This window comes from Octopus sinensis, linkage group LG3 (genome assembly GCF_006345805.1).
Source record: "Octopus sinensis linkage group LG3, ASM634580v1, whole genome shotgun sequence".
NCBI classification, from domain to species: Eukaryota; Metazoa; Mollusca; class Cephalopoda; order Octopoda; family Octopodidae; genus Octopus; species Octopus sinensis.
The window spans coordinates 56366310-56392071 of NC_042999.1; the positions used below are offsets into that span (position 1 = coordinate 56366310).

The 25762-nt window shown below is 38.5% G+C and overlaps 1 protein-coding gene across 1 annotated transcript in view; it reads right to left on the minus strand.

The window, feature by feature from the left end:
• Positions 1–513: 513 nt before the first annotated feature.
• LOC115209906 (ankyrin repeat domain-containing protein 50) overlaps positions 514–25762 on the minus strand; it is a 75701-nt gene continuing 50452 nt past the window's right edge. Inside the window, exons 5-9 of the mRNA XM_036501002.1 lie at positions 25667–25745; positions 21422–21553; positions 11494–11632; positions 5307–5462; positions 514–952 (exon numbers count right to left, since the gene is read on the minus strand). Of these exons, the coding sequence (XP_036356895.1) occupies positions 628–952; positions 5307–5462; positions 11494–11632; positions 21422–21553; positions 25667–25745 (831 nt within the window). The 3' untranslated portion in view covers positions 514–627. The remainder of the gene's footprint in view (positions 953–5306; positions 5463–11493; positions 11633–21421; positions 21554–25666; positions 25746–25762) is intronic.

A 25762-nucleotide genomic window follows, 5' to 3' on the forward strand; every position in this document is an offset into this window, starting at 1 on the left:
GATGGAATACTGCTAAGCATTTTGGCTGACGTGCTAAGAATTCTGCCAGTTGCTGCCTTAAAAATATTTAAAATCAATTTTTGTGTTCTGGTCATGTGACAAAAGATATGGCTGTGTGGTAAGTAGCTTGCTTACTGGTCACATGATTCCGGGTTCAGTCCTGCTGCATGGCACCTTGGCAAGTGTCTTCTACTATAGCTTTGGGCCGATCAAGGCCTTGAGTAGATTTGGTAGATGGAAACTGGATGAAGCCCATCGTATATGTATATATATGTGTATGTATGTTTGTGTATATGTTTGTCTGTCTGTCCCCCTAACATCGCTTGACAACCGATGCTGGTGTGTTTACGCTCCTGTAACTTAGTGGTTCAGCATAAGAGACCAATAGAATAAGTACTAGGCTTACAAAGAATAAGCTCTGGAGTAGATTTGCTCAGCTAAAGGTGGTGCTCCAGCATGGCCGCTGTCAAATGACTGAAACAAGTAAAGGAGTAAATTCACAACAAACAAATCTGTTTTCGAATAAAAATGTTTTAATAGAAATTTCATAACAAACATAACTTATGAGCTGCTTATGAAAGTTTCCTGTTTCCATAAAAATCTGTCAGATTATGAATTAAGATTATCCTAAAGTTTTGAAAGAGTGATATAATCTTTCAGTATCTTTGGTAAAGGTAGGAACTGTGATTTGTACAGAATCTGAGAATGTAACTCTTGTCGAATGACAATGCGTGTGAGAGCTTGTAGAGTCATTGGAGAGGAATAAATACTGGCCAACCAATTCCTGATGTCGGCTTCTAAAATGAATGGAGTAAAACAGTTAATGATGACAGAAGCGGCAGACTGCTTGGCAGAGTAAGTTGTTGAAGAAACATCTTGGTTATTTTTGGACTCGAGTGGTTCAGCATAGTTACCAGAAAATATCAAAGTTTTCAACAATTTTGTTTTTTGGCTGAAATTAGAAACAATATATATATATATAAAATATATATAAAAATACAAAATGGGACAAGAACGCAAAACATTCAAATAGACGACACAAAAAACGGACGGGTCATTCGAAGCCTCTAATCTTCAGTCAAGAACCGGATCATCCTCGCAGTTTCGACTGATTAATCTTGAGATCGCTCTGATCCAGCCAGCCCCAAGGAAAAACTAAGCTACAAGCATAGATTTCTTGGAAAAAAAGGATCGAATGTATACGAAACAAGGGCAGAAAAATGGACGATGCCACACGAATATAAATACAAAAAACAATAATAATAATAACAGGACAAAAACAACAGGCGTCTTTCGACTTTAGACAGTTCAACTTAGCTTAGCTGGCGTATTTGGAAAAAAATGCCTTACAGCAGACGAAAATTGAAAATATTTGTTACAAGTATAAAGATATCATAAACAAGTATAAAAATGGAGAAAATATGTTAAAATCAAAATTGAATTTAATACAAAATTGAATTCAATACATATGTATGTTTCAAAAGGCAATACAAATATTTAAGAAGAAATTATAATAATTATAATTAAAGTTATGCATTGTCATTCGCATCAGTGTGAAGAATTTTTAGGAAGAACATCAAAAACGTTATTAATAAAATTCAATAAGGAAAACAGATGGGGTAATAGGGAAAAATTTAACTGGATATCTACAAACATGTTGTAAAAAGGAAAAATAATAATAAGAGAGACGAAAAAGAAAAACATATCAATGTGTATGGAAGTCTATTTGTGCAAAAAACTATAACTTAAAAATTTCAACGGATATATTTAAAAAATAGTAAAAGATCAAGGTGAAACATAATGTAAACAAAAGCATGTGTGTGTCCAGCAGATATAAACAACATGTTCACTAACGGAAAAAAGCCATAGAGAGTCAGACATATACATATTTATATTGAAAATGAAAAAATATATTACAAGAAGCTTCTAGCTAAATAACAAAACTATATTTGAATTGATTCAATATTTGAACATATATATATAATTGCTCCAGCTGATATTAATGAACATGAATTTTTTATTGGATATTATTTTTTCTCTCTTTTTGGTTCCTTCAAAAAGTTTGAATTGTTCTTTTTGAACTTATTTTTTCTCTCATATATAGTAATATATCTGGCTTCCTTGACTGGCTTCCGTGCCAGTGGCACTTAAAAAGCACCAACCGATCGTGGCCATTGCCAGCCTCCCCTGGCACCTGTGCCGGTGGCACGTAAAAAGCACCCACTACTCTCACAGAGTGGTTGATGTTAGGAAGGGCATCCAGCTGTAGAAACACTGCCAGATCCGACTGGAGCTTGGTGCAGCCTCCTGGCTTCCCAGACCCCGGTCAAACCGTCCAACCCATGCTAGCATGGAAAACGGACATTAAACGATGATGATGATTATTTGACTTATTTTCAACAGATACTTATGAATAGTTTAAAAAAAAAAATACAAAACTGAAAATTTTATTCTACTTAATCAAAGATATGCCACTGCCACCATCATCATCAACATCATTTTACATCCATGTTCCATGCTGGCTTGGGTTGGATAGTTTGGCAGGGTCTGATACGTTCAAGAACTGCATCAGGTTCTACTGTCCGCTTTGGCATGGTTTCTATGGTTGGATAACCTTCTTTAAAATACGTTATTACATTGTAGAATTTGTCTGATGCTTGAGAATGCTTATGCTTCATATTAAAGACCCAAGCATTCTTGAGAACCAGACAAGTTATCAAATGTAATAACATACATATTTGATTTCATTTCCCTGGAAAATTTGAAGACCTGGACCTGTATATGGTAAATCAATTATGGAACAATTTCATCATTTCTTCTAACATTATTATTATTATTATTATTATTACATATATACTCTTCTGAACACACACACATATATAACAGGCTTCTTTTAAAAAATTACTATATTTAAATCTCACAACGAGAGATATTCAGTAACAGTACTTTGGAATAAAGATTGTTTGCCAACATAGCATGGCAGTCCTGGTTTAGGACAAATGTTGCTGTAATTTAGCCCCAGTAGACATTGTCTCCAGCTGGCTATACAACATGATTTGTGTCCTTATATTTTCTGATAAAGAGAAATAACCCAGAAATTGCAACACACAGATACTGCTTTGAACTGAGTGGGGATGCTAGATTCCTTTGTTCGAAAATATAAGGACACAGATCGTGTCGTATAGCCAGCTGGAGATGATATCGCCTGGGGCAAATTACAGCAGCATTCGTCCTAAACTAGGACTGCCATGTTACATTGGCAAACAATCTTTACTCCATAGGCTTCTTTTAGTTTCCATATACCGAATTCACTCACAATGTTCTAATTAATCTTGGACTATAACAAAAGACATTTGCTTGAGGTGTCACACAGGAGGAGGGGGAACAGAATCCTGAATCCAAAAACCAATCAAAAAGGAGGCCTATGCATGGCTGTGTGTAAGAAGCTTGCTTCCCCACCATATGGCCATGGGTTTAGTCCCATTGCATGATACCTTGAGCAAGTGTCTTCTACTGTAGCCTTAGGCTGACCAAAGTCTTGTGAGTGGATTTGGAAGAGAGAAACTAAAAGTCTGTCGTATGCCTACACATATGTATAACCCATGCTAGCATGGAAAACGGACATGATGATGATAATGTGTATGTGTATATATAAAAATTGACAGAATGAGATAAAAAATCCAAGGCTGTGAATAGTTTTCAGAACATTTATAAAGAGATGGTCTTACAGCTGTTTCCGGGATATATAAAATATCCCGGTCAAATTTTATGTATATGCATACTAATACATGAACCATGTTGGACTCTTCATTTGTATCATTATCGAACCTGGAGCTTAACTATGGTCTGCCCATAGCACTAACTCAGCATTACCCAACACCTTTGTGTCTCCTTGACACCAATACCTCTTATACCCTATATATATGTATGTGTATATATAATATATATATATATATATTATATATATATATATATATATATATATATATAATTCATATTTTATATATTTATACAGTGAAATTGATTTATTACTAAATCTAATTTTTCCTTGTAAGTTTGGAGTTATACTCCCTAATATTATTATATATATATATACACACAATTGCAGCATGGAAGGTGTTTATAAGCCATTTAAGAAACACACAAAAACCGTTAGATTCACTTCAACATTTAAATTTAATTGGTCAAAATATTTTCGGCGCTTTGAGACCACGACCTGTTCAGTGACAATAAATATATATATATATATATATATATATATATATATATATATATATATATACATACATACATACACACATCATCATCATTGTTTAATGACCATTTTCCATGCTGGTCTGGTTTGGACAGTTTGACAGGAGTTGGCCAACCGGAAAGCTGCCCAGACTCCATTTGTCTGCTTTCACATGGTTTCTACACCGGGATGAGCTTCTTAACACCAACCACTTTGCACAATGTATAAAGTGCTTTCAACATGAGACTGGCACAGGTGCCTTTATGTGGCACCAGCACCCATTAGCCTATGAGACTGGGACCTCTTGCCTGTGATAGGGATGTAGAGGATATGCCAGTGTTCATGAATGGTCACAATTTTACTTAGCTTGACGTGTCTTCTCAAACACAGCAAACCAACAAAAGACTCAGTCCCTTGTCATCTCTTCTGTGAGACCTAATACTTGAAGATCCTTTCTCACCACTTCATCCCATGTCTTCCCAGGTCTACCCCTTCCACATATTTCCTCCACAATTAGAGAACGGCACTTTTTGATGCAGCTGTCTTCATCCATATTTGCTTGTGTACACTTGTCTTGATTTCTGATGCTAGTTAATGAGCATCACCATTATACAAGGGTAAATATATATTTCTTTACTGCCCACAAGGGGATAAACACAGAGAGGACAAACAAGGACAGACAAACGGATTAAGTCGATTATATCGACCCCAGTGCGTAACCGGTACTTAATTTATCAACCCCAAAAGGATGAAAGGCAAAGTTGACCTCGGCGGAATTTGAACTCAGAACATACCAGCAGATGAAATACAGCTACGTATTTTGCCCAGTGTGATAATGATTCTGCCAGCTCGCCGCCTTTATATAAGGGTAAATATATCCATGCTTAGAATCAGGCGATAGTTGGCTACAGGGAAGGCATCTAACCATAGAATATCTACTTCAACAAATATTCTTAAACCCTTGTCAGCATAGAAAAAGGGATGCTAAAAAGACGAGGTTGATGAAATGTAAATCTAACAAAATGAAAGTGATGTAGAAGAGACTTCAGTGTAGAATATCCATCAGATTTACCTGAAAACTCTGATGATGTTAAAATTGTGAAGAAGGCTTCTTTCCCAGGGCTCAATCATTTCAACTAACGGCCAACAGCAATCGTCTTTTAACAGCACCAAAATGCAGTCAATAAAATCTTTTTCAAACATTTCTCGAACAACAACTGTCCACATTCTGAAAAGATAACGAGAAAAAGGTGAGAAATGATCAGTTTTAGATATTATTGAAGTTTAGACACAAACACAAACACATGAAGGCTTCTTTCAGTTTCCATCTACTAAGTTCACTTACAACACTTTGGTCAGCCCAAGGATAGAGTAGAAGACACTTGCTCAAGGTACCATGCAGTGGGACTGAACTCGGAACTGTATGGTTGGGAAGTAAACTTCTTACCACAAAGCCATCACTTTCAAACAACACCAGTTCTGGTCAAATGAGCAAAGGTAAATCACATGGAATCCAGGGAGTACAAATTGACCACTTGGGGACCGAAGGTGCGGTAAGCAAAACGACTGGTTAGATACTGGTTTGGCCATGTGGTAAAGTTATTTGCTTCCCAACCACATGGTTAGGGGTTCAGTCCAGGTGCTTGGCACCTAAGGCAAATGTTTTCTACTATCGTTCCAGGCTTGAAAGAGAAACAGATGACCTCAGGCATTTTAGCATGAAACGGTTTAATTAATCTTTGATAGATCAGAGAGAATATCAAGTATTTTCTTGTAATGCAAAGGTTAAACGTTACAAACTGAAAGACAATAAAATAAAATAAACAATAACAACAAAAACAAAGATAGCAGAGAGAGGTCATTGGGGTCAAAACTGAATCAGATTTCACAAGGGTTCGGTTTTCTAGGAAAAAGAAATTAGCACAAACATTTTCTTAGAATCTGGGAGGTTACAGAAGAAATTCAATAACAACACTCTCTCTCTCTCTGTGCATGTGTGAGCCTGGCTGTGTGGTAAGAAGTCTGCTTCCCAACTACATGGTTTCAGGTTCAGCCGCACTGCATGGCACCTTGGGCAAGTGACATCAACTTTAGATTTAACGGATGGAAACTGAAAGAAGCCCATTGTATGTGTGTGTGTGTGTTTGCCCACCACCACTGCTTGACAACCGGTGTTAGTTTGTTTACATCCTTGTAACTTAGTGGTTTGGCAAAAGAGATTGACTGAATAAGTAAAAGACAGAAAAATACACTGGGGTTGATTCATTCAGCTAAAAATCCTTCAAGGCAGAGCCCCAGCATGGCCACACTATAATAGCTGAAACAAGATAAGATATATATACATGTAGGATATAGTGGTGGTAGTGGTAGGACTGTTGGTTCCTTAACTTCTGATGGAGTTACAGAAGTGCCGTTGCAGCTTACAGTATGTTTTGACTATTTTAAATCAGGAAGAGACCTCACCACATCCCTTTCCAGGTCTTAGAGAGAGAGAGAGAGAGAGAGAGAGAGAGAGAGAGAGAGAGAGAGAGACTAACCCTGGCAATGGACTGGTATTTTATCTAAAGGATGAAAGACAAGGCTGACTTAGGTGAGGTTTAAACTCAGAGCACAGTGTTGGAACAAATCTAATGCTCTACAAACTCTACCAAATCATCATCATCATCATCGTTTAACGTCTGTTTGCCATGCTGGCATGGGTTGGACCGTTCGACTGGGGGGGGGGTCTGGGAAGCCAGGAGGCTGCACCAGGCTCCAATCTGATCTGGCAGTGTTTCTACAGCTGGATGCCCTTCCAAACGCCAATATATTGAATAAATAGGTTACAATAAATATAGACATGTATAACTATGAAGCTTTCCAGCAACAAATGGTTGCCCCTCACTATATCCCCTAATCTGCTGTGGAAAGATTCCGACCACTCCCCACCCCCAAGTAACTAAAAGTGGACGACTGACACATTGCTATAAAATAAAGAACTGTGAGCAATTGATGGCAGGCAGTTCAGTGTGAGCTGTTGACAGAGAGTGTTTTAACCTCATGTGGTAGTAAACATCTTGTGTCATGTGAATACTTTCTTTCCCCTTGCTTCATTAAATTATTTATCCGACACTGGGATATAAAAGTGGTAACGAGTTGTTTGACACTTGTGTTGGACATTTAGAATATTTTTTTAGTATGAAACCAAAGAAAAAAATCGTTTTAACATGGAAGACTTATTAGCCTCCATGGTGCAGTTGCAACAGCAACAGCTCCTGCAGCAACAACAACAGCAACTACAGAACCAATAGTTGCTGGAATTAATGTTGAAGAAGTCTGAAAATACTTCAGGTTCATACTTGCCAGACAGCATGGCAAACTCAAGTGAAGAATTCAATTATAATCCAAAAGAAGGGATTATATTTCCGAAGGTACAAAGAAATCTTCAAAGAAAAAATGTAAAAATTGGTCTGACGAGAAAAAAGTACAACTGCTTTTCAGTAAGTTATAGGTGAGATTTGTTTTGATTAAACAATTTTTTATCGAAAATTTTCAGTGAAAGAAGTTCCCTGTTCAATACTCACTGGAAATGTTTGAATTTGGTCAAAAAAGATGAATATTTCATCCCCTGTGCTAGGGTTGTTAACAGAGAGTGAGAAAAATTCAAATTAAATGAATTAACCCTAGACGTGTTTAAAAGTCTAACTTTTGTTCAAGGACTTACTGCAAGCAAAGATGCAGATATAAACAAAATTAGAACAGGACCAAAAACTGACTCTACAGACAGTAGTAGAAGAATGCCCGAGCACCTTAAATTTAAGACATGACACAAATAAAATTGAAGAAAAAAATTGCTCTCATATTCATGCATGTCAACTTGTAACAGATAAGAAAAAAGAGAAAAAAATGTCAAAACTGAATCTATGTTATGGGTGCGGTGGTCTACATTCTAAAAGGAATTATCTGTTTAAAAATATAAAATGCTCCAAGTGCGGTAAGATAGGTCATAAGAAATCACACTGTAAAACAAAACCTAAAAATAGTATAACAAAAAAAACCCCACGTAAACAGGTTATCAGTGACAAGAAATACGAATGAGCCTCAAAGAAAATTTGTGTGTAAAAATTAATAACACACATTTAAACTGGTGGCATGTGTAAAAAGATTCGAGCGATGTCATTGCCAGTACCACCTAACTGGCCCTGTGCCAGTGGCATGTAAAAAGCACCCACTACACTCTGGCGTTAGGAAGGGCGTCCAGCTGTAGAAAGATTTAAGTCTGGTGCAGCCATCTGGTTTACCAGCCCTCAGTCAAAATCGTCCAACCCATGCTAGCATGGAAAGCAGACGTTAAACGATGATGATGTAAAGTTACAATTGAATACAGGCAGCAGTGATATCTCAGTAATTAATACAAATACATGGGAAAAAATCAAGGGACCTAGATTAAAATAAACTTTGAAAATTGCATGTGATGTTTCATTTTGTGGAAAAACCTTAAAAGCCAAAGTTTGGGTTAATAATTAACCAAATAGACTCAGGTCGACCAAAGCCTTGTGAGTGGATTTGGTAAATGGAAACTAAAAGAAGCATGTCATACATACATATTTGGAGCCAGCCTACGTATGCATACCTTCCCTTCTTGGGACACAAAACTCTACTTGTGAAGACGTGTTGAGGCAAGTGAGGATCAGAATCGAAATCGATCAATGGAAATTGCGGATGTGCTACCAGTGCCGGTGGCATGTCGAAACTCTGCTTGTGAAGACCCATTGAGGCAAGTGAGGATCAGAATCGAAATCGATCAATGGAAATTGCAGATGTGTTACCAGTGCCGGTGGCATGTAAGAGAACTTTCCATTTCGCGACCGTTGCCAGCACCGCCCCGTTCGTGTCCATTGCCAGCCTCGCCTGGCCCTCGTGCCGGTGGCACATAAAAAGCACCATCCGTTCGTGGCCGTTTGCCAGCTCTGTCTGGCACCAGTGCGGGTGGCACGTAAAAAGCACCCACTACACTCACGGAGTGGTTGGCGTTAGGAAGGGCATCCAGCCGTAGAAACACTGCCAGATTTGACTGGGCCTGATGAAGCCTTCTGGCTTCACAGACCCCAGTAGAACCGTCCAACCCATGCTAGCATGGAAAACGGACGCTAAATGATGATGATGATGATGATGACACACATCTATGTATGTGTGTCTTTGTCACCCCACCACTTGACAACTAGTGCTGATGTGTTTACACTCCTGCAACTTAGCAATCAGGCAAATGGGGCCGACAGAATGAGTGCCAAGCTTTAAAACAAAAATAAGTAGTGGGGTCAATTCATTTGACTAAAAATTCTTCAAGGTGGTGCCCCAGCATGGCCACAGTCTAATGACTGAAACAAGATAAAAGAGAGAAATCTTTTGCATTTAACCAAAGACCAAATTATTGAAAGTGGAATCAATCTGGAAGCAACAAGATTTCAGAAACTATTTCAGAGGAAGATCTCACTTGGACAGAATTAATTATTAACCCAAAATCTGAGCTTTCCATTTGCATTCTACATTTGGTAAAATATGTTATTAGGGTGATAACATTATAATGTTATGAGGTGAGGTTGTAATAAAGACACACAGCATAAAAATCAATCATCTATTTATGGAAATCAATCACTTCTTTATTGATGGAGGATTTTAAACCGTTTCATCTTTTCAATATTCATCATTGGCAAAAAATCAATAACCAAGAACTTTAAAATCTTCAACAAAAACTGTTTCTTTGTCAAGTGATTCTAACAACAAAAAATTGAAGAATTTTATTATAATTATGATTTTTAGAATAAAGATTGTTTGCCAATATAACATGGCAATCCTGGTTTAGGACGAATGTTGCTGTAATTTAGCCCCAGGAGACATCATCTCCAGCTGGCTATACAACACGATCTGTGCCCTTATATTTTTGAACAAGGGAATCTAGCATCCCCACTCAGCTCAAAACAATATCTGTGTATCGCGATTTCCAGGTTATTTCCCTTCATCAGCACAGAATAATTGTTTGGTTTTAGGCGGCGCTGCCAAATTCAAAAAGTTCAATGCTATTTCTTCTGGTTCTTCATAATCTGACTTCAAAGTCTGGCAAGATAAACTCTACCTTGTTTCCTTTAGGGTTGAAGTACCAATCAAGTATGGTTTTGAGTTCAATTCCTGGTGTCACGTTGTCTCCTTGAGCAAGACACTTTATTTCACATTGCTCCAGTTAACTCAGCTAGCAAAAATGAATTGTACCTGCAATTCAGAGGAGCCAGTCTTGTCGCATTCTGTGTGCCATGTTGAATCTCCCTGAGAACAAAATTTAGAGAATGTGTGTCTGTGGAGCGCTCAGCCAGTTGCATGTTAATTTCACAAGCAAATTGTTTTGTTGATCAAATCAACTAGAATGCTCATAACCAACAGAGAGAGACAGTTTACGAGATGTGTATTTGATGATAGTTTTATCATTTTAGGATGGATTTCAATGGATTTCACGAGCTGGCAGAAACGTTAGCATGCCGGGCGAAATGCGTAGTTGTATTTTGTCTACCGTTATGTTCTGAGTTCAAATTCCACCGAGGTTGACTTTGCCTTTCATCCTTTCGGGGTTGATTAAATAAGTACCAGTTACACACTGGGGTCGATGTAATCGACTTAATCTGTGTGTCTGCCCTTGTTTGTCCCCTCTGTGTTTAGCCCCTTGTGGCTAGTAAAGAAATAGGTATTTTGTCTGCCGTTACGTTCTGAGTTCAAATTCTACCGAGGTTGACTTTGCCTTTCATCCTTTTGGGGTAGATAAATTAAGTACCAGTTACGCACTGGGGTCGATGTAATCAACTTAATACCTATGTCTGTCCTTGTTTGTCCCCTCTATGTTTAGCCCCTTGTGGGTAATAAAGAAATAAGTATTGAGGGTCCGTGAAAAAAAATTCAAAATTTCATATATATATACATAAACATAAGGATAAGCATATTAAAAGGGGTTGGTGGAAAAACTCATTTAAATAAAAGGGGTCCTTGGGAGTGAAAAAGTTGGGAACCACTGGCCTACACATTTAGGGGAAAAGATATGCAATGATGATGATGATGACAATGATGCTCTTGAGCAGGTGGAGGAAATACAGGTGACTTACGGGTCAGTTTTTCATTGACCCCCAATTTCTCTCTAAATAAGTTATTGCTAGAAGGAAAAGAAAACGAAAGATAAAACAAAGATTATTGAAGAAAAAATTATAGAAAAATAAAAATAAAGTAATTTGAAGCCATACCTCTCCATACTGTGAAAGCCTTTATGTAAATTAACACCAATTTTGAGGTAATATTCTAAGACATCAGCACTACCAGAAAGTAAAGACACCTGCACAGGTGAGCGTTTTTTGTAATCTCGTACTTGAATTGAAGCACCAGCTGCAAAATATATAAATAAATAAATTTTAACAGATGTTGTAGGCATGGTTGGGTGGTAAAGCATCTCAGTTTGTAATCCCATGGCTCTGAGTTCAATCCCAGTGCATAACTCCTAGGGCAAATGTCTTCTTCTATTGTCCTGGTCTGACAAATGCCTTGTGAGTAAATTTGGTAAATGGAAACTGAAAGAAGTAAATTGTGTGTGTGTGTGTGTGTGTGTCATCACCATCATTTAATGTCCGTTGGCATGGGTTGGACAGTTTGACTAGGGCTGGTAAGCAGAGGGCTGCACCAGGTTCCAGTCTGAGTTGGCATGGTTTTCTATGGCTGGATGCCCTTCCTAATGCCAACCACTCCAAGAGTGTAAAAGGTGCTTTTAGATGCCAGAACATAACACCAGTATCTGCCATGATTACAATTTCACTTGGCTTTATGGGTCTTCTACTCAAGCACGACATATTGCCAAGGGTCTCCGTCATTTGTCATTGCCACCCTGAGGCCCAATGCTCGAAAGGTGCTTGTTACATGGGTGCTGGTAATGCAACACTGGCATCAGCCACATTGCTCAAAAGGTGTTTTTTGTGTGCCACCAGCATGGGTGCCAGTTATGTGGCACTGGCATCAGCCACGACTATGGTTTCACTTGGCTTGATGGGTCTTCTCAAGCACAGCATACCACCAAAGGTCTTGGTCATTGCCACTGTGAGTCCCAATGTTCAAAGATCATGCTTCACCACCTCATGCCATGTCTTCCTGGGTTTACCTCTTCCACATGTTCCCTTCACAGTTAGAGATCAGCACCTCTTTACACAGTTGTCCTTGTCCATACACACACGTGTGTGTGCACGTGCATATATGTGTGTGCAATATACACATATACATATAGTGGATAATTTCTATTACCTAGGAGACCAAATTAATTGTGGGGTGGGTAATATGACAAAAGACTGAGATGCCTGGTGCCTTGCTGTACTCAAGAAGACCTGTCCTCCACAGCAGAAGTGTTACAACTGCATCCCCTGGTAAAGAGGGATGCAGCCTACATGAGTCTTGTGCTGGTGCCACGTAGAGAGCACTATGGTGGTGCCATGTAAAAGCACTTGTGTTGTTAGCATGTTCAAATGCCCCCCAGCACATACTGTAAGTGTGGTTGGTGTTAGGAAAGGAATCCAGCCATAGAAACTAAGCCAAGTCAGACAGGGGCCTGGAGCAGCTCTCCAACTTGCCAGCTCTGGTCAAACCATCCAACCCATGACAGAATGGAAAATGGACATTAAAGGATGATGATGATGATGATGAAGATGACACACACTGCTTAACAGCCGGTGTCGGTTTGTTTATGCACCATAACTTAGTGTTTCAGCAAAAGAGGCTGACAGAACAAATACCATCATCATCATCATCATCGTTTAATGTCCATTTTCCATGCTAGCATGGGTTGGACAGTTCGACCGGGATCTGGGAAGCCAGGAGGCTGCACCAGGCTCCAGTCTGATCTGGCAGTGTTTCTACAGCTGGATGCCCTTCCTAACGCCAACCACTCCAATAAATTTTGGGGCCAATATGTTTGACTAAACCCTTCATGGCAGTGCCCCAGCATGGCCACAGTCCAATGTCATAAACAAATAAAAAGATAACCAGAACTTCCTGCAAAACATTTTTATCGGTCACTCAAAGACATTCTGCTAATCTCCTGCTAGCCAGTGGCCATAAGTAGGACACTAACACTCGAGAATGATTACAGTAGGATGTTTAAAGTAGAGCACTATTGATCTCACTCTGAACAGTTTGAATGTTGCTAGTGATACAATGTACTGTTAAACATGGAGAATTAGTCCATTGGTCTCTGGTGAACTATTCTATTTTTAGCTCTCCACAAATAGCCATTAATCCTGCTCCATGATTGCATAATTCATGTGAGTAAAAAGTCACTCAACAGTAAAAAATATAGATATGCCAACAAGTCACAGAAAATATTGAAATTATCTCTTGTCTAAATTAACTTCAACAATAGATTGCTGGCATGTAATATATTGGAATGAATATATATTCACAGAACAGGGGTTGGAACAAATATATATTTGCAGAGGTTGCAACGAATATATATTCACAGAACAGGGGTTGGAACGAATATATATTCACAGAACAGGGGTTGGAACGAATATATATTCACAGAACAGGGGTTGGAATGAATATATATTCACAGAGGTTGGAATGAATATATATTCACAGAGGTTGGAACGAATATATATTCACAGAACAGAGGTTGGAATGAATATATATTCACAGAACAGGGGTTGGAACGAATATATATTCACAGAACAGCGGTTGGAATGAATATATATTGACAGAACAGGGGTTGGAATGAATATATATTCACAGAACAGCGGTTGGAATGAATATATTTTCACAGAATGCTAGTATTCTTTTATAGGATCAAATGTCTTTTTGATGTAGAGAAAACCTAATGGCAGTGAGCTGGCAGAACCATTAGCACACCAGTGCCATTTCATCTGCCTTTATATTCTAAGTTCAAATTCCACTAAGGTAAATTTTTCCTTTCAGGAGTCAATAACTATAATTAACTGTTGAACATTGGGGTTGATGTAATCAACTTAAACTTTTGCTTTTGTATCACCATTTTAAACCCAATATAAAGTAAACCATTGTTGCAGAGTTTGTTTTTTTAAATAGTGGCAGACAAGGTGTGTTTATGAATTAACATTCCATTTGTTAATGCTCGTAAATAATTTATGTTAAAAGGACATTTGGTATTTATCTACCATGACCTTGATGTCCCACTTTAATAAAAGACAACCAATAAAGGGTGAATGAGTCTCTATTTTTGTTATTTGAAAAAACAATTCGTTTCCATGTTTTTGTTTTTATGTTTTCGTTTCTCATTGTGTTCAACATTTTTTTATGCTCTGTACCCATATATTCATGTATATATACATATAAATGTTGGTATGTACATATATGTATGTATACATGCATATATTTATATTATTATTTATATTATTATATGATCGAACGCCACGCATCCTTTTCCAAGTAAGTTTTATCTTAATAATTATGATGCGCACTCTTCTTTACTATTTCTCCTCTGTCTATCTCTCCCTCTCTGGGTTTTCTCTCCCACCCTACCCTATTCTTCTCCTCTCCCCTTCACTGTTCCCTTTCTCTTACTCCTCCTCAACTCTCTCGTCACTGACACATGATGAGAGGGAAGCCATCTTTCCAACTGCTATCTTCACCAAGACCAGACCACTTATCCTATCTCTCTCATAAGTTGTCTCCTCAAGAGTTCAGAATAATTTTTCCATCGTCTCGGCTTAACAGCCCTCATCGTTTGTTTTTACTGAGTTATTCTCTTTGTTCTGTCTTTTACAGTTTTTACTGTCTTGTTTTGTTCTTACTGTTCCGTTCTTGTTACCACTTTTACCCCTCCGCAAAAAATCCCAAATTTTATTTAATTTGCTTTGCGGGAAGGACTGTTTCAACGAAGTTGCGTCTTGTCCTTACCTTTGAAATGCGGAGTAGATGAAACAGGGACAACTGAAGAAGGGGAATGTTCCTTGTGTTGCATGCCTTGTACTCTGCTTTTTCATTGTTTGAAAAAAAGTTTGTTTCCATGTTTTTGTTCCTCATTGTGTTCAACATTTTTTTGATGTCCTGTACCCATATATGCATGTATATATACATATAGATGTTGGTATGTACATATATGTATGTAATAGATGAACATCAATGGAATTTGTATCTTTGTGGTACCAGTGCCGGTGGCATACAAGAAAACCATCCGAACGTGGCCGTAGCCAGTAGCGCATCGACTGGCCTCCGTGCTGTGGGCACGTAACAAACACCATCCAATCGTAGTCGTTCGCCAGCCTCATCTGGCACCTGTGTCGGTGGCACATAAAAACACCATCCGAGCGTGGCCGTCTGCCAGCCTCGTCTGGCACCTGTGTCGGTGGCACATAAAAAACACCATCCGAGCGTGGCCGTTCGCCAGCCTCGTCTGGCACCTGTGTCGGTGGCACATAAAATCACCCACTACACTCTCGGAGTGGTTGGCGTTAGGAAGGGCATCCAGCTGTAGAAACACTGCCAGATCTGACTGGCCTGGTGCAGCCTTCGAGCTCCCCAGACCCAGTTGAACCGTCCAACCCATGCTAGCATGGAGAGCGGACGTTAAATGATGATGATGATATATGCATATATTTATATATTATTTATATTATATATATATATATACATACTATATATATATATATATATATATACATACTATATATTATATATATATACATACAATATATATATATATATACATACATATATATATATTATATATACATACATATATATATATATATACATACATATATATATATACATACATATATATATATACATACATATATATATATACATACATATATATATATATATATATATATATATATATATATATATATTATATATATATATATATATACACATACATACACACATGTGTGTGTGTGTATGTGCGTGTATATGTTTGTGTGTCTGTGTTTGTCTCCCTAACATCGGTTGACAACCGATGCTGGTGTGTTTACGTCCCCCGTAACTTAGTGGTTTGGCAAAAGGGACCGATAGAATAAGTACTAGGCTTACAAAGAATAAGTCCTGGGGTCGATTTGCTCGACTAAAGGCAGTGCTCCAGCATGGCCACAGTCAAATGACTGAAACAAGTAAAAGAGTAAAAGAGTAAAGAGTAAAGAGCACATAAGAATAACAAGAGAGAAGAGTGAACCTTTAAAGAGGAACCATTAAGAGGAAACGGTGTAGAGGCATTTTCAGGAATAATGCTGGTGTATTTTGGGAAAATATGGAATTTTTGAAGAAGGATGCTATGTCCTCTTGATGCTATGTGTTGATCTTGGTGTTGGGTGTTGTATTTTAGTAATACTAAATGGGACAAAAGTTCCCATTGCTGGATGCTTTCAGTTTCGATTTCAAAGATTTATGGTTGCCTGGCAAAAAGTATTTTGGTTTTATGTGGACAACCAACGTCACCTTACTGGCACCTGTGCTGGGGGCATGTGTAAAAAGATTCGAGCGAGGTCATTGCCAGTACCGCCTGACTGGCCCACGTGCCGGTGGCATGTAAAAAGCACCCACTATACTCTCGGAGTGGTTGGCGTTAGGAAGAGCATCCAGCTGTAGAAACTCTGCCAAATCAAGATTGGAGCCTGGTGCAGCCACCTGGTTCGCCAGCCCTCAGCCAAAATCGTCCAACCCATGCTAGCATGGAAAGCGGACGTTAAACGATGATGATGATGATGAAGTTAACTGAGGTAATTGCATTCCTCTCTGAGTGAAGGTGAAGGCAGTGTGTGTGTGTGGTGTGTGCATTTGGTGGAGGGGAGACATGGAAGGATAGGATAAGGGTGGTTAATGCTTCAGCAGAAATCAAACAGGATGAGTAACTGTCAGAGTGAAACTTGATCCGACATACTCGTCAGTGTATCCCATACTATAATCTATCTATATTCCACACATGATTAACAAAGATATTTATAAATATCAGAGAAGTTAAGGAGAAAAATAACTGCACAGAGTGCATTGTTAAGTGCAGGACTTTGGTAAAGAGAGAGGAAAGGAGAGTGTGTGTGTTAGGGGAAGAAAAAGTGTAGCAGGGTATATGGTGAGGGTGGTTTACAGTAGGTATGTTCTGAATGGAATAACAAACACCGCAGCCAATGAAATCTAGAATTGTTACGATAACGGTAAGGCTTCATGCATTAGTAGATCAATTATTGAGATAATTATAAATAAACAAGCCAACATAAGTAGCTTGTATGTGGATGCTCAGCGAGCTAGAAATAGCTATCACATCTCTCTTAAATTGCCCTCCACTGTATTAAAGAGAAAAAAAAGAATGGATACATTAAATAATGCAGTGCTAGGTGTCTGGGCAAGAAAAGAAAAGGATGGTTACTAAGATAAGTTTATTGAAACATAGCTGAACAATGGCTAAACAACAACACAAGATATGTGTATATGAGGGAGGTGGAGATGACAGAGAGGGAGAGAGAGATGGGGAGAGGGAGAGAGAGTGAGAAAGAGATGGGGAGAGAGAGAGTGAGAGAGATGGGGAGAGAGAGTGAGAGAGAGATGCGGAGAGAGAGTGAGAGCAAGAATGGAAAACAAGCGTTTGTTTTTATGCTTCACCTGAAGGAAAACAAAAAAGATAAGACGTCATCACCCACCACTCAAGACACTTCACTCATGCCCACCACAACCATTGACTGGAACTACAGATGGTTTATTCCAATTAATCATAATCAAAATAATCAATCAAGACCGACTAATTAAGAGTTAATAAAAATATACGATCATGTAATTAATCTTATGAACTGAACTGAATCATTAAACTTAATTAGAGCTATGATTTAATTAACTTATTGTCGTTGCTGTTTAGCCTATAGTCAGTCCTGACAGCAGAACTATGAATAAAAGTATTCCAACCACGCCCATCATGTTTGTTTATATATATATATATATATATATATATATATATATATATATATATATAGATTGTGTATTTAGAACTAGATCATTCAATGCACTATTTACATTTCTTTCAGACAGTAGGGTGTAGTTTAAGAGGGTTAAGGCTGCTATTTCTAGTGGGTTGAGCATCCATGTAGAGGCTTGTAATTAACCTATAATTACAATTAGGTTCTATGGGGATGAATATTTTGGCAATGAAAAAAATATAAATCACAACATGTCTGTAAAGTGGTTTGCATCAGGAAGGGCATCAAGGTGTAGTCAGCATGCCAAGGCAGACATTGGTATACGATGCTCATCCAATCTTGTCAAGCCATCCAAATCATGCCAGCATGGAACATGGATGCTAAATGATGAGGAAGATTATATATATATGTGTGTGTGTACATGTAGGCGTGGCTGTGTGGTAGGAAGCTTGCTTCCCAACCACATGGTTCTGAGTTCAGTCCAACTGCATAGCACCTTCGGTAAGTGTCTTCTACTATAATCTCAGAGCAACCGAAGCCTTGTGAGTGGATTTGGAAGACGGAAACTGAAAGAAATCCATCATATGTATGTATGTATATATATATATATATATATATAGTTAGAATTTACAAAAACCAAAACAAAAGACGAAGACGGTTGTGTAAACAGCAAACAGATGTATTAGTTTAACAGTTGGGAAGCGAGAAAGTCTTTTACGTTTTGAGTCTATGCTCTTCGTGGTGTGTGCATCACTAAAACTTGAGAACTACCCAACCGATTTCATTCAAATTTTACACATGCCTTACTTAGGGTCCATGCAGTGTCATGGGCCAAAAAAAAGTTCAACTCTTGCCTAGTGCATGCCTGGAACAATCTCTTATTTCTTACACTATTTCATTATTATGTGTCAAAAGTGAAATAATAACATCTCTATTGTAATATTATGAGATACTTTCAGTTTTAATACTTTCAATATTAATACTGAAACTATTATCTCACTTACATATATACATGCATACATACATATATATATATACTCTGCTATATCAGATTGGAGCCTGGAGCAGCCACCTGTTGCGCCAGTCCTCAATCAAATCGTTCAACCCACGCTAGCATAGAAAGCAGACGTTAAACGACGACGATGATGATGATGTGTATATATATATATGCATGTATGTATATGTGTGTGTGTGTGTGTGTGTGTGTGTGTGTGTGTGTGTATGTCTGTGTTTGTTTGTACCCCCACCATTGCTTGACAACTGATGGTGGGAGTACAATAAAAAAACTATGCCGTTTTAATCCCAAGCAATGCTGGGTATCTCTGCTAGTACATATATATATATATATATATATATTCTTTTACTCGTTTCAGTCATTTGACTGCAGCCATGCTGGAGCACATGCTGGAAATGCTTAGCAGTATTTCATCTGTCTTTGCATTCTGACTTCAAATTCCGCTGAGATCGACTTCGCCTTTCATTCTTTCGGGGTTGATAAATTAAGTACCAGTTGCATACTGGGATTGATCTAATATCCATCCCCATAGAACCTAATTGTAATTATAGTTTAATTACAAGCCTCTACATGGATGTTCAACCCACTAGAAATTTTGGGACTTGTATCTAGAGTACAAAAGAAAGTTTAATGCAACACAATCAACTGTCGGGATCTAAGTTAAGATTTCGTGTAATGATGTCACAGTTAGATAAAAACATACACCAGGCCTCCTGATTTGTAACCATGTGGTTTTGGTGTCAGTCCCACTGGATGGCACCTTGGATAAAAGTTTTCTATTATAGCCACAGGGCTGACTAATGTCATGTGAATGAATTTAGTAGATAGAAACTGTGCAAAGCTTGTTGTGCGTGTGTGTGTGAATCCATGTCAATGGTTACATTCTGCACTGAGCTGAGCTACGGACGGTGCCATTTGCTTACATTTTCCTTTCAATGAATCATCCAGTAGCTCTGCACTTTCAACAAAGACAAACAGATTGAAAAATCTTTCTTACTTGAAAAGCGAGTGTTAGTAACTGGAAGAACATCAAATAATGTCTCAATAATATGCAATCTTCTGACCCATGCCAGCACAGAGAAATGGATGTAAAGTTAACAAAAAAACAAATGAATGAGTGTGTGTGTATGTGTGCATACATATGTATGTGTATGTGTCTCCTTGTCTTGACATAGTATGGTAGTTATAAAAGAGTATTACTGTCATGCAATCTTCCATGAAAACATGTCTGGCCATGGAGAAATATTACTTTGCTTGGAAACAGGTGAGTGTTGGCAACAGGTAGGGCATTCAGCCATAGAAAATCTGCCTCAACTAATTCAGTCCGTCCTATGCAAGCATAATAATAATCATCATCATCATCATCATCATTTAACGTCCACTTTCCATGCTAGCATGGGTTGGACAATTTGACTGAGGGCTGGCGAACCAGATGGCCACAAGAGGCTTCAATCTTGATCTGGCAGAGTTTCTACAGCTGGATGCCCTTCCTAACGCCAACCACTCCGAGAGTGTAGTGGGTGCTTTTACGTGCCACCGGCACGGGCCAGTCAGGCGGTACTGGCAACGACCTTGCTTGAATCTTTTACCCATGCCACCGGCACAGGTGCCAGTAAGGCAATGCTGGTAACGATCACGCTCGAATGGTGACTTTTACATGCCACCGGCATGGAGGCCAGATAGCCGCTCTGGCAACAATCACACTCGGATGGTGCTCTTAATACACTACTAGCACAGGGCTCGAGTGTCAGTAGGCAATGCTGGGAATGATCACACTTGAATGGTGCCTTTTAGGTGCCACTGGCACGGAAGCCAGTTAGGCGCTCTGTCAATGATCACACTCGTATGGTGCTTTTTGCACCCTGCTAGCACGGACGCCAGTCATCGATTTTGATTTTGATTTTGATTTTTGGTAGACACCAAAATGATGATCACACACGTGTAAATGGACACACACACACAAATACAACAGTTGAGCGACAGCACAACAACATACCTATTTCTTTACTACCCACAAGGGGCTAAACACAGAGGGGACAAACAAGGACAGACAAATGGATTAAGTCGATTACATCGACCCCAGTGCGTAACCGGTACTTAATTTATCGACCCCGAAAGGATGAAAGGCAAAGTCGACCTCGGCGGAATTTGAACTTAGAACGTAACGGCAGACGAAATACTGCTACGCTTTTCACCCAGCGTGCTAACAATTCTGCCAGCTCGTCGCCCTGAACAACAACATACCTTTTAGAAGTAACTGTGTTGACTGAAGACAGTTTTTGGATGCCATAATATGCAGAGGTGTGTTCTGGTACATATCACATTTGTTGCTGTCCCAGCCTTTGTCTAGCAAGTGTTCCAAGATGTCTCTGAAATCTGAAAGCAACAACAAGGATAGACCCTTTAGCATTTAGATTATTCTATCAAATGAAATGCTTATTTATTTACATTACTTGAAATTAATCCTGGATTATCTAGTATTTTTGAGATTTTGATGTTATAACTGTTTATTTTTTGAATAACATTGTAGGGTAGGTGTGAGAGGACAGATCTGGCCTGTTTGAACCTAAGCAGGTAGAATATTTTGGCCGGATATGGCCAGTTTAAATGCTAAAGAGTTAAGGCCATTGCAATGAAAGATGTGCATCTATGGGGGTTTGTTGAGTTTGTAAAGTAAGAAAGCAGATTTAGCACTTTAACAATTAGTAGAAGGATACAACCCAAGAATGTGAAAAAATGCTTAGCTGTCAGTGGGAAGTGAGTATGACTTTGTAGTCGTTACCACACTTTTACTAATTGGTTTAATGGGCCTATATAGTCACGAGCAGACATTAAAATTCCTCTTAGCTTTCCCCACCATGCTTGACTCAGCAGAAAATAAAGGATGTAACAGCTGGAGCAAAGGGGGGGGCTGCTGTACTAACAGTCGGCTGGTACACATTTACAGTTAAGTAGACTGGAACAAAATGACATGAAGTACCATGCACAAAGACATGACACAACTGCTCAATCCAGGAAATGAACTCATGACCTTATGATTGTAGAACCAACACCCTAACCACTAGGCCATTTAACTTCACATTACATACTGAAGAATAACTAAAGAATACCACAAGCATTTTAAAATCTTTATGTTAGTGTCTGTAAAGAATTGCTGCTGGAAAAACTGGCATGGTGGTGACGGGGAGGGTGGGGTGGAGTTAGAATCTTAAGAAATTTTTTTTTTAAATTTCACTCTGTCGCTTACGTCAGTGACTACTTACTGTTTATAAAAGAGGGGGTGGGGTTGATTGAGGTGGTGTGAGGAAGAGACAGAAATGATAGTGACGAGGAGCACTGTATGGTAATTGTCCATTCATAAAATTTGTTAGGTAGTCACCATTAAACTATAATCTATATCTATATTGATTTTTCTTTTGTTTCCCTAGTGATTTCTCTAGTTATTGATTTCTGTAAATAAAATAATGAGTTGCTATTGTTTAGCCCTAGGCAGAGTTAGATCAGGTAGACTTATGATCAAGTGCTTTCCAGTCTTTAACATCCTATCATATTTTTAAACAGTAGTATATCTCAGACTACATTCCTAGAAGTATCCCTTCCATTTTTTAAAGATGGTTAGGTGGGTATAATCTGAGCTTGATTTAGCTACTATTTCCAACAAGTCAAACAAGAGATCATATAGTGGTTCCCTTGTTGGCCCATGAAATATCGAGGCCTTAGACAAGTAACATGATGCACATACCCCACCATCAGCTTAGTCACTGCCGCTATTAAAATCATCCTCATCCTTATTGCCGTCGTCATCACCATCAGCACCACCACCACATCATCATCATCATCATGATGATTTTATGACCATCTTCCAGGCTGATATGGGTAGAATGGATCACCATGATTCAAGTCAGTTCTTTGGAGTCTCTTTGACCCTAGACAGGTCAGGAGACTACATTTTGTTTAAACAATTCATTTTGAAAATGGTCCCTATGCCTGGATGTCCTTCCAACCAATTTTTGGAGTGTATTGAATGCATTTTCTTGTGGCAATGGCACTAAAGAAGTTGATATATCATTAAACATTCTAAAGGATCCTCTTGTCTCCAGACAATGGCTGTGTGCTAAGGTGTTTGCAGGCACAGACATAACCGTGTATTAAGAAGTTTGCATCCCAACCATATGATTCCAGGTTCAGTCCTACTAAGTAGTACCACCTTGTGCCATTGTGTGTGTTTGTGTTTGTCCCCCCATCACCAAATTATTCTTTCAAGAACTTACATAATTTGGGGCATCAACTCAATGCCTCTGTAGTTGTCTCTACCCACCTCACCCTCTGTTTAATGCATCTCCTTTCCTCTTGTGACAATTATGATACAGCTATACCAGTCATTACATGTATCACCCCTCTGTACTACCTGACATCCTATGTCAATAATTAGCACATGACCTAATTTGCTAGGCATTCTCAGCATTTTAACAACAAAGCTTTCCCACTCTGCTTTCATATCCTTAATGCATTTGCAAGTATATATGTATGTGTGCATCTGTGCATGTTAAATATCAGGTTATTATTTTAAAGCTAGTTTAACCTTTCAACATTCAGATTTCTTTACCGTAATGCTTATTGATTCACATAGTTTTGAATTAATCATTCATTATCTGGTAGTCTTGAGACTTCAATAATGGGGTTATTTATTTTTGGACTGACATTGTAGGGTAGGTTAAGAGTCTGGTTCTGGCCAGTTTGAATGTAAAAGGCTGAATATTTTGGCTGGATATGGTCAGTTTGAAATGCCAAAGAATTAATAATAATAACCAAACATTTAATAATAAGGTGACTTTATGTTGGGAGAAGAGTTGAATTTATTGTGAAGTCCCACTTATCTTGAACTTCACAAGGTGTGTGTATGTATGTGTTTGTGTGTGTATAAATATATCCTGGTTTGTAAAATAGTTACACTGCGCCCTAGTATTTGGCATCAGCAAAGGTATCCACCAATGAAACACTAGCTTAAAATGTCTATGTCCACCTTGTCCATCTTACATGCTGGCATGACTTGGACAAGTCATTCTGATTGTGTGTGGATGATTTTGCCCTTTCACCTTTCTGGGCTTGATTAAATAACTACCTGTAATTATACTGGAGGTGAATTTGGATTTCACCAATCCTCGTTTGTTTCAATTAACTCGTTACCTTATTAGAATATTGAATATTGTCAAGGGATCTTGTGTAGCAAGTTACTCAGTAAATTCACTGGTGTCAGTGGAATGAAAAAGCAGCGAGTATTTTCTGATGTAGTTGGTGTTAGGAAGGTCATCCACCTGAAGAAACTATGCCAAAGTATAGACTGGAGCTCAACATTGGATTCTTTCAAAACCATCTAGATCAAGGATTCCTAACTGGTGGTTCCTGACTGCCTTGGGGGGTGGGGGTCATGAAGCCTTGGCAGTAGGGTCGCGTAGCCTTGCTAGAAGTGGCTTGATATAATAATAATTTCAACTCATCAATTACATTTTTTATGCTCTGCTTAAAGTAGGGGACCATGTGGGTTTCAAGCTTTTGGGTAAGGAGTTGCGAATGCAAAAACGTTAGGAACCGCTGATCTAGATGGATGCTAATGATAACGAATTTTGGCACAAAGCATCAAATTTGGAAGATGGGGTATTGTTGATAATGTCAACCCCAGGACTTGATTGAATGTATATTTTATCAACCCTGACAGAGTCATCTACAGCCGGATTTGAACTCAGAACATAGTCATTACTAAATACCAAAAGGTATTTTATTCCACATTTTTGCCAGTCCATTGCTCTATCATAAGAAATCATTATTTACTGTCCATTTTTTTATACTGGCATGGACTGGACAAATTGGACAGAATGTTAGGATTCAAACAAGCCACAGGGCTGCATCAAACTCTAAAGCCTGCTTTTGCATGGTTTCTAGGAGTCAATGCCTTTCCTAACCCTAACCACTTTACAGAGTGGATCAAATACTTTCGATGTGGCACCAACACTAGTGAGGTCGTCAACTTGCAAAACACAGTAGAGAAAGGAAAAGGAAAAAGCCTCCTTGACTGAGTGGGGGAGAGTATCTGGGAGAGAGGGGGCAGCTTTCTGACAAGTGCTGGAAGTGGGGGTGGGGTGAAGTATGATACAAGCACAGATATACATTATATACATTTGACGGATATTTGTCCTCATCTTTGTTGTTGTTATACCCTCCAGCCTTCATCAGGTGTCTTGCGGAAATTTCAAACCTGGGTTCTCATTCCTAACGTATTTTTCGTAGTTGTTGTTGTTATTGTTATTATTATTATTATTATTATTATTATTATTATAATTATTATTATTATTATTATTATTCAGGAATCGAACTCAGAATCTTGGGGATTGTAGCCCATGCTCTTAAAACCACTACACCATATGCACAGATATCTTGCTCTCTTCTGTATGAAATATCAATAATCTATCAATAAGGTATTAACATATTGACCTTTTATAGCTGCTTCATAAACCGGAGTAACTCCATATTTGTTTGACACATCTTTCTGACAACCAGCATCAGACAGAATCTGAAAAAATGAAAAAG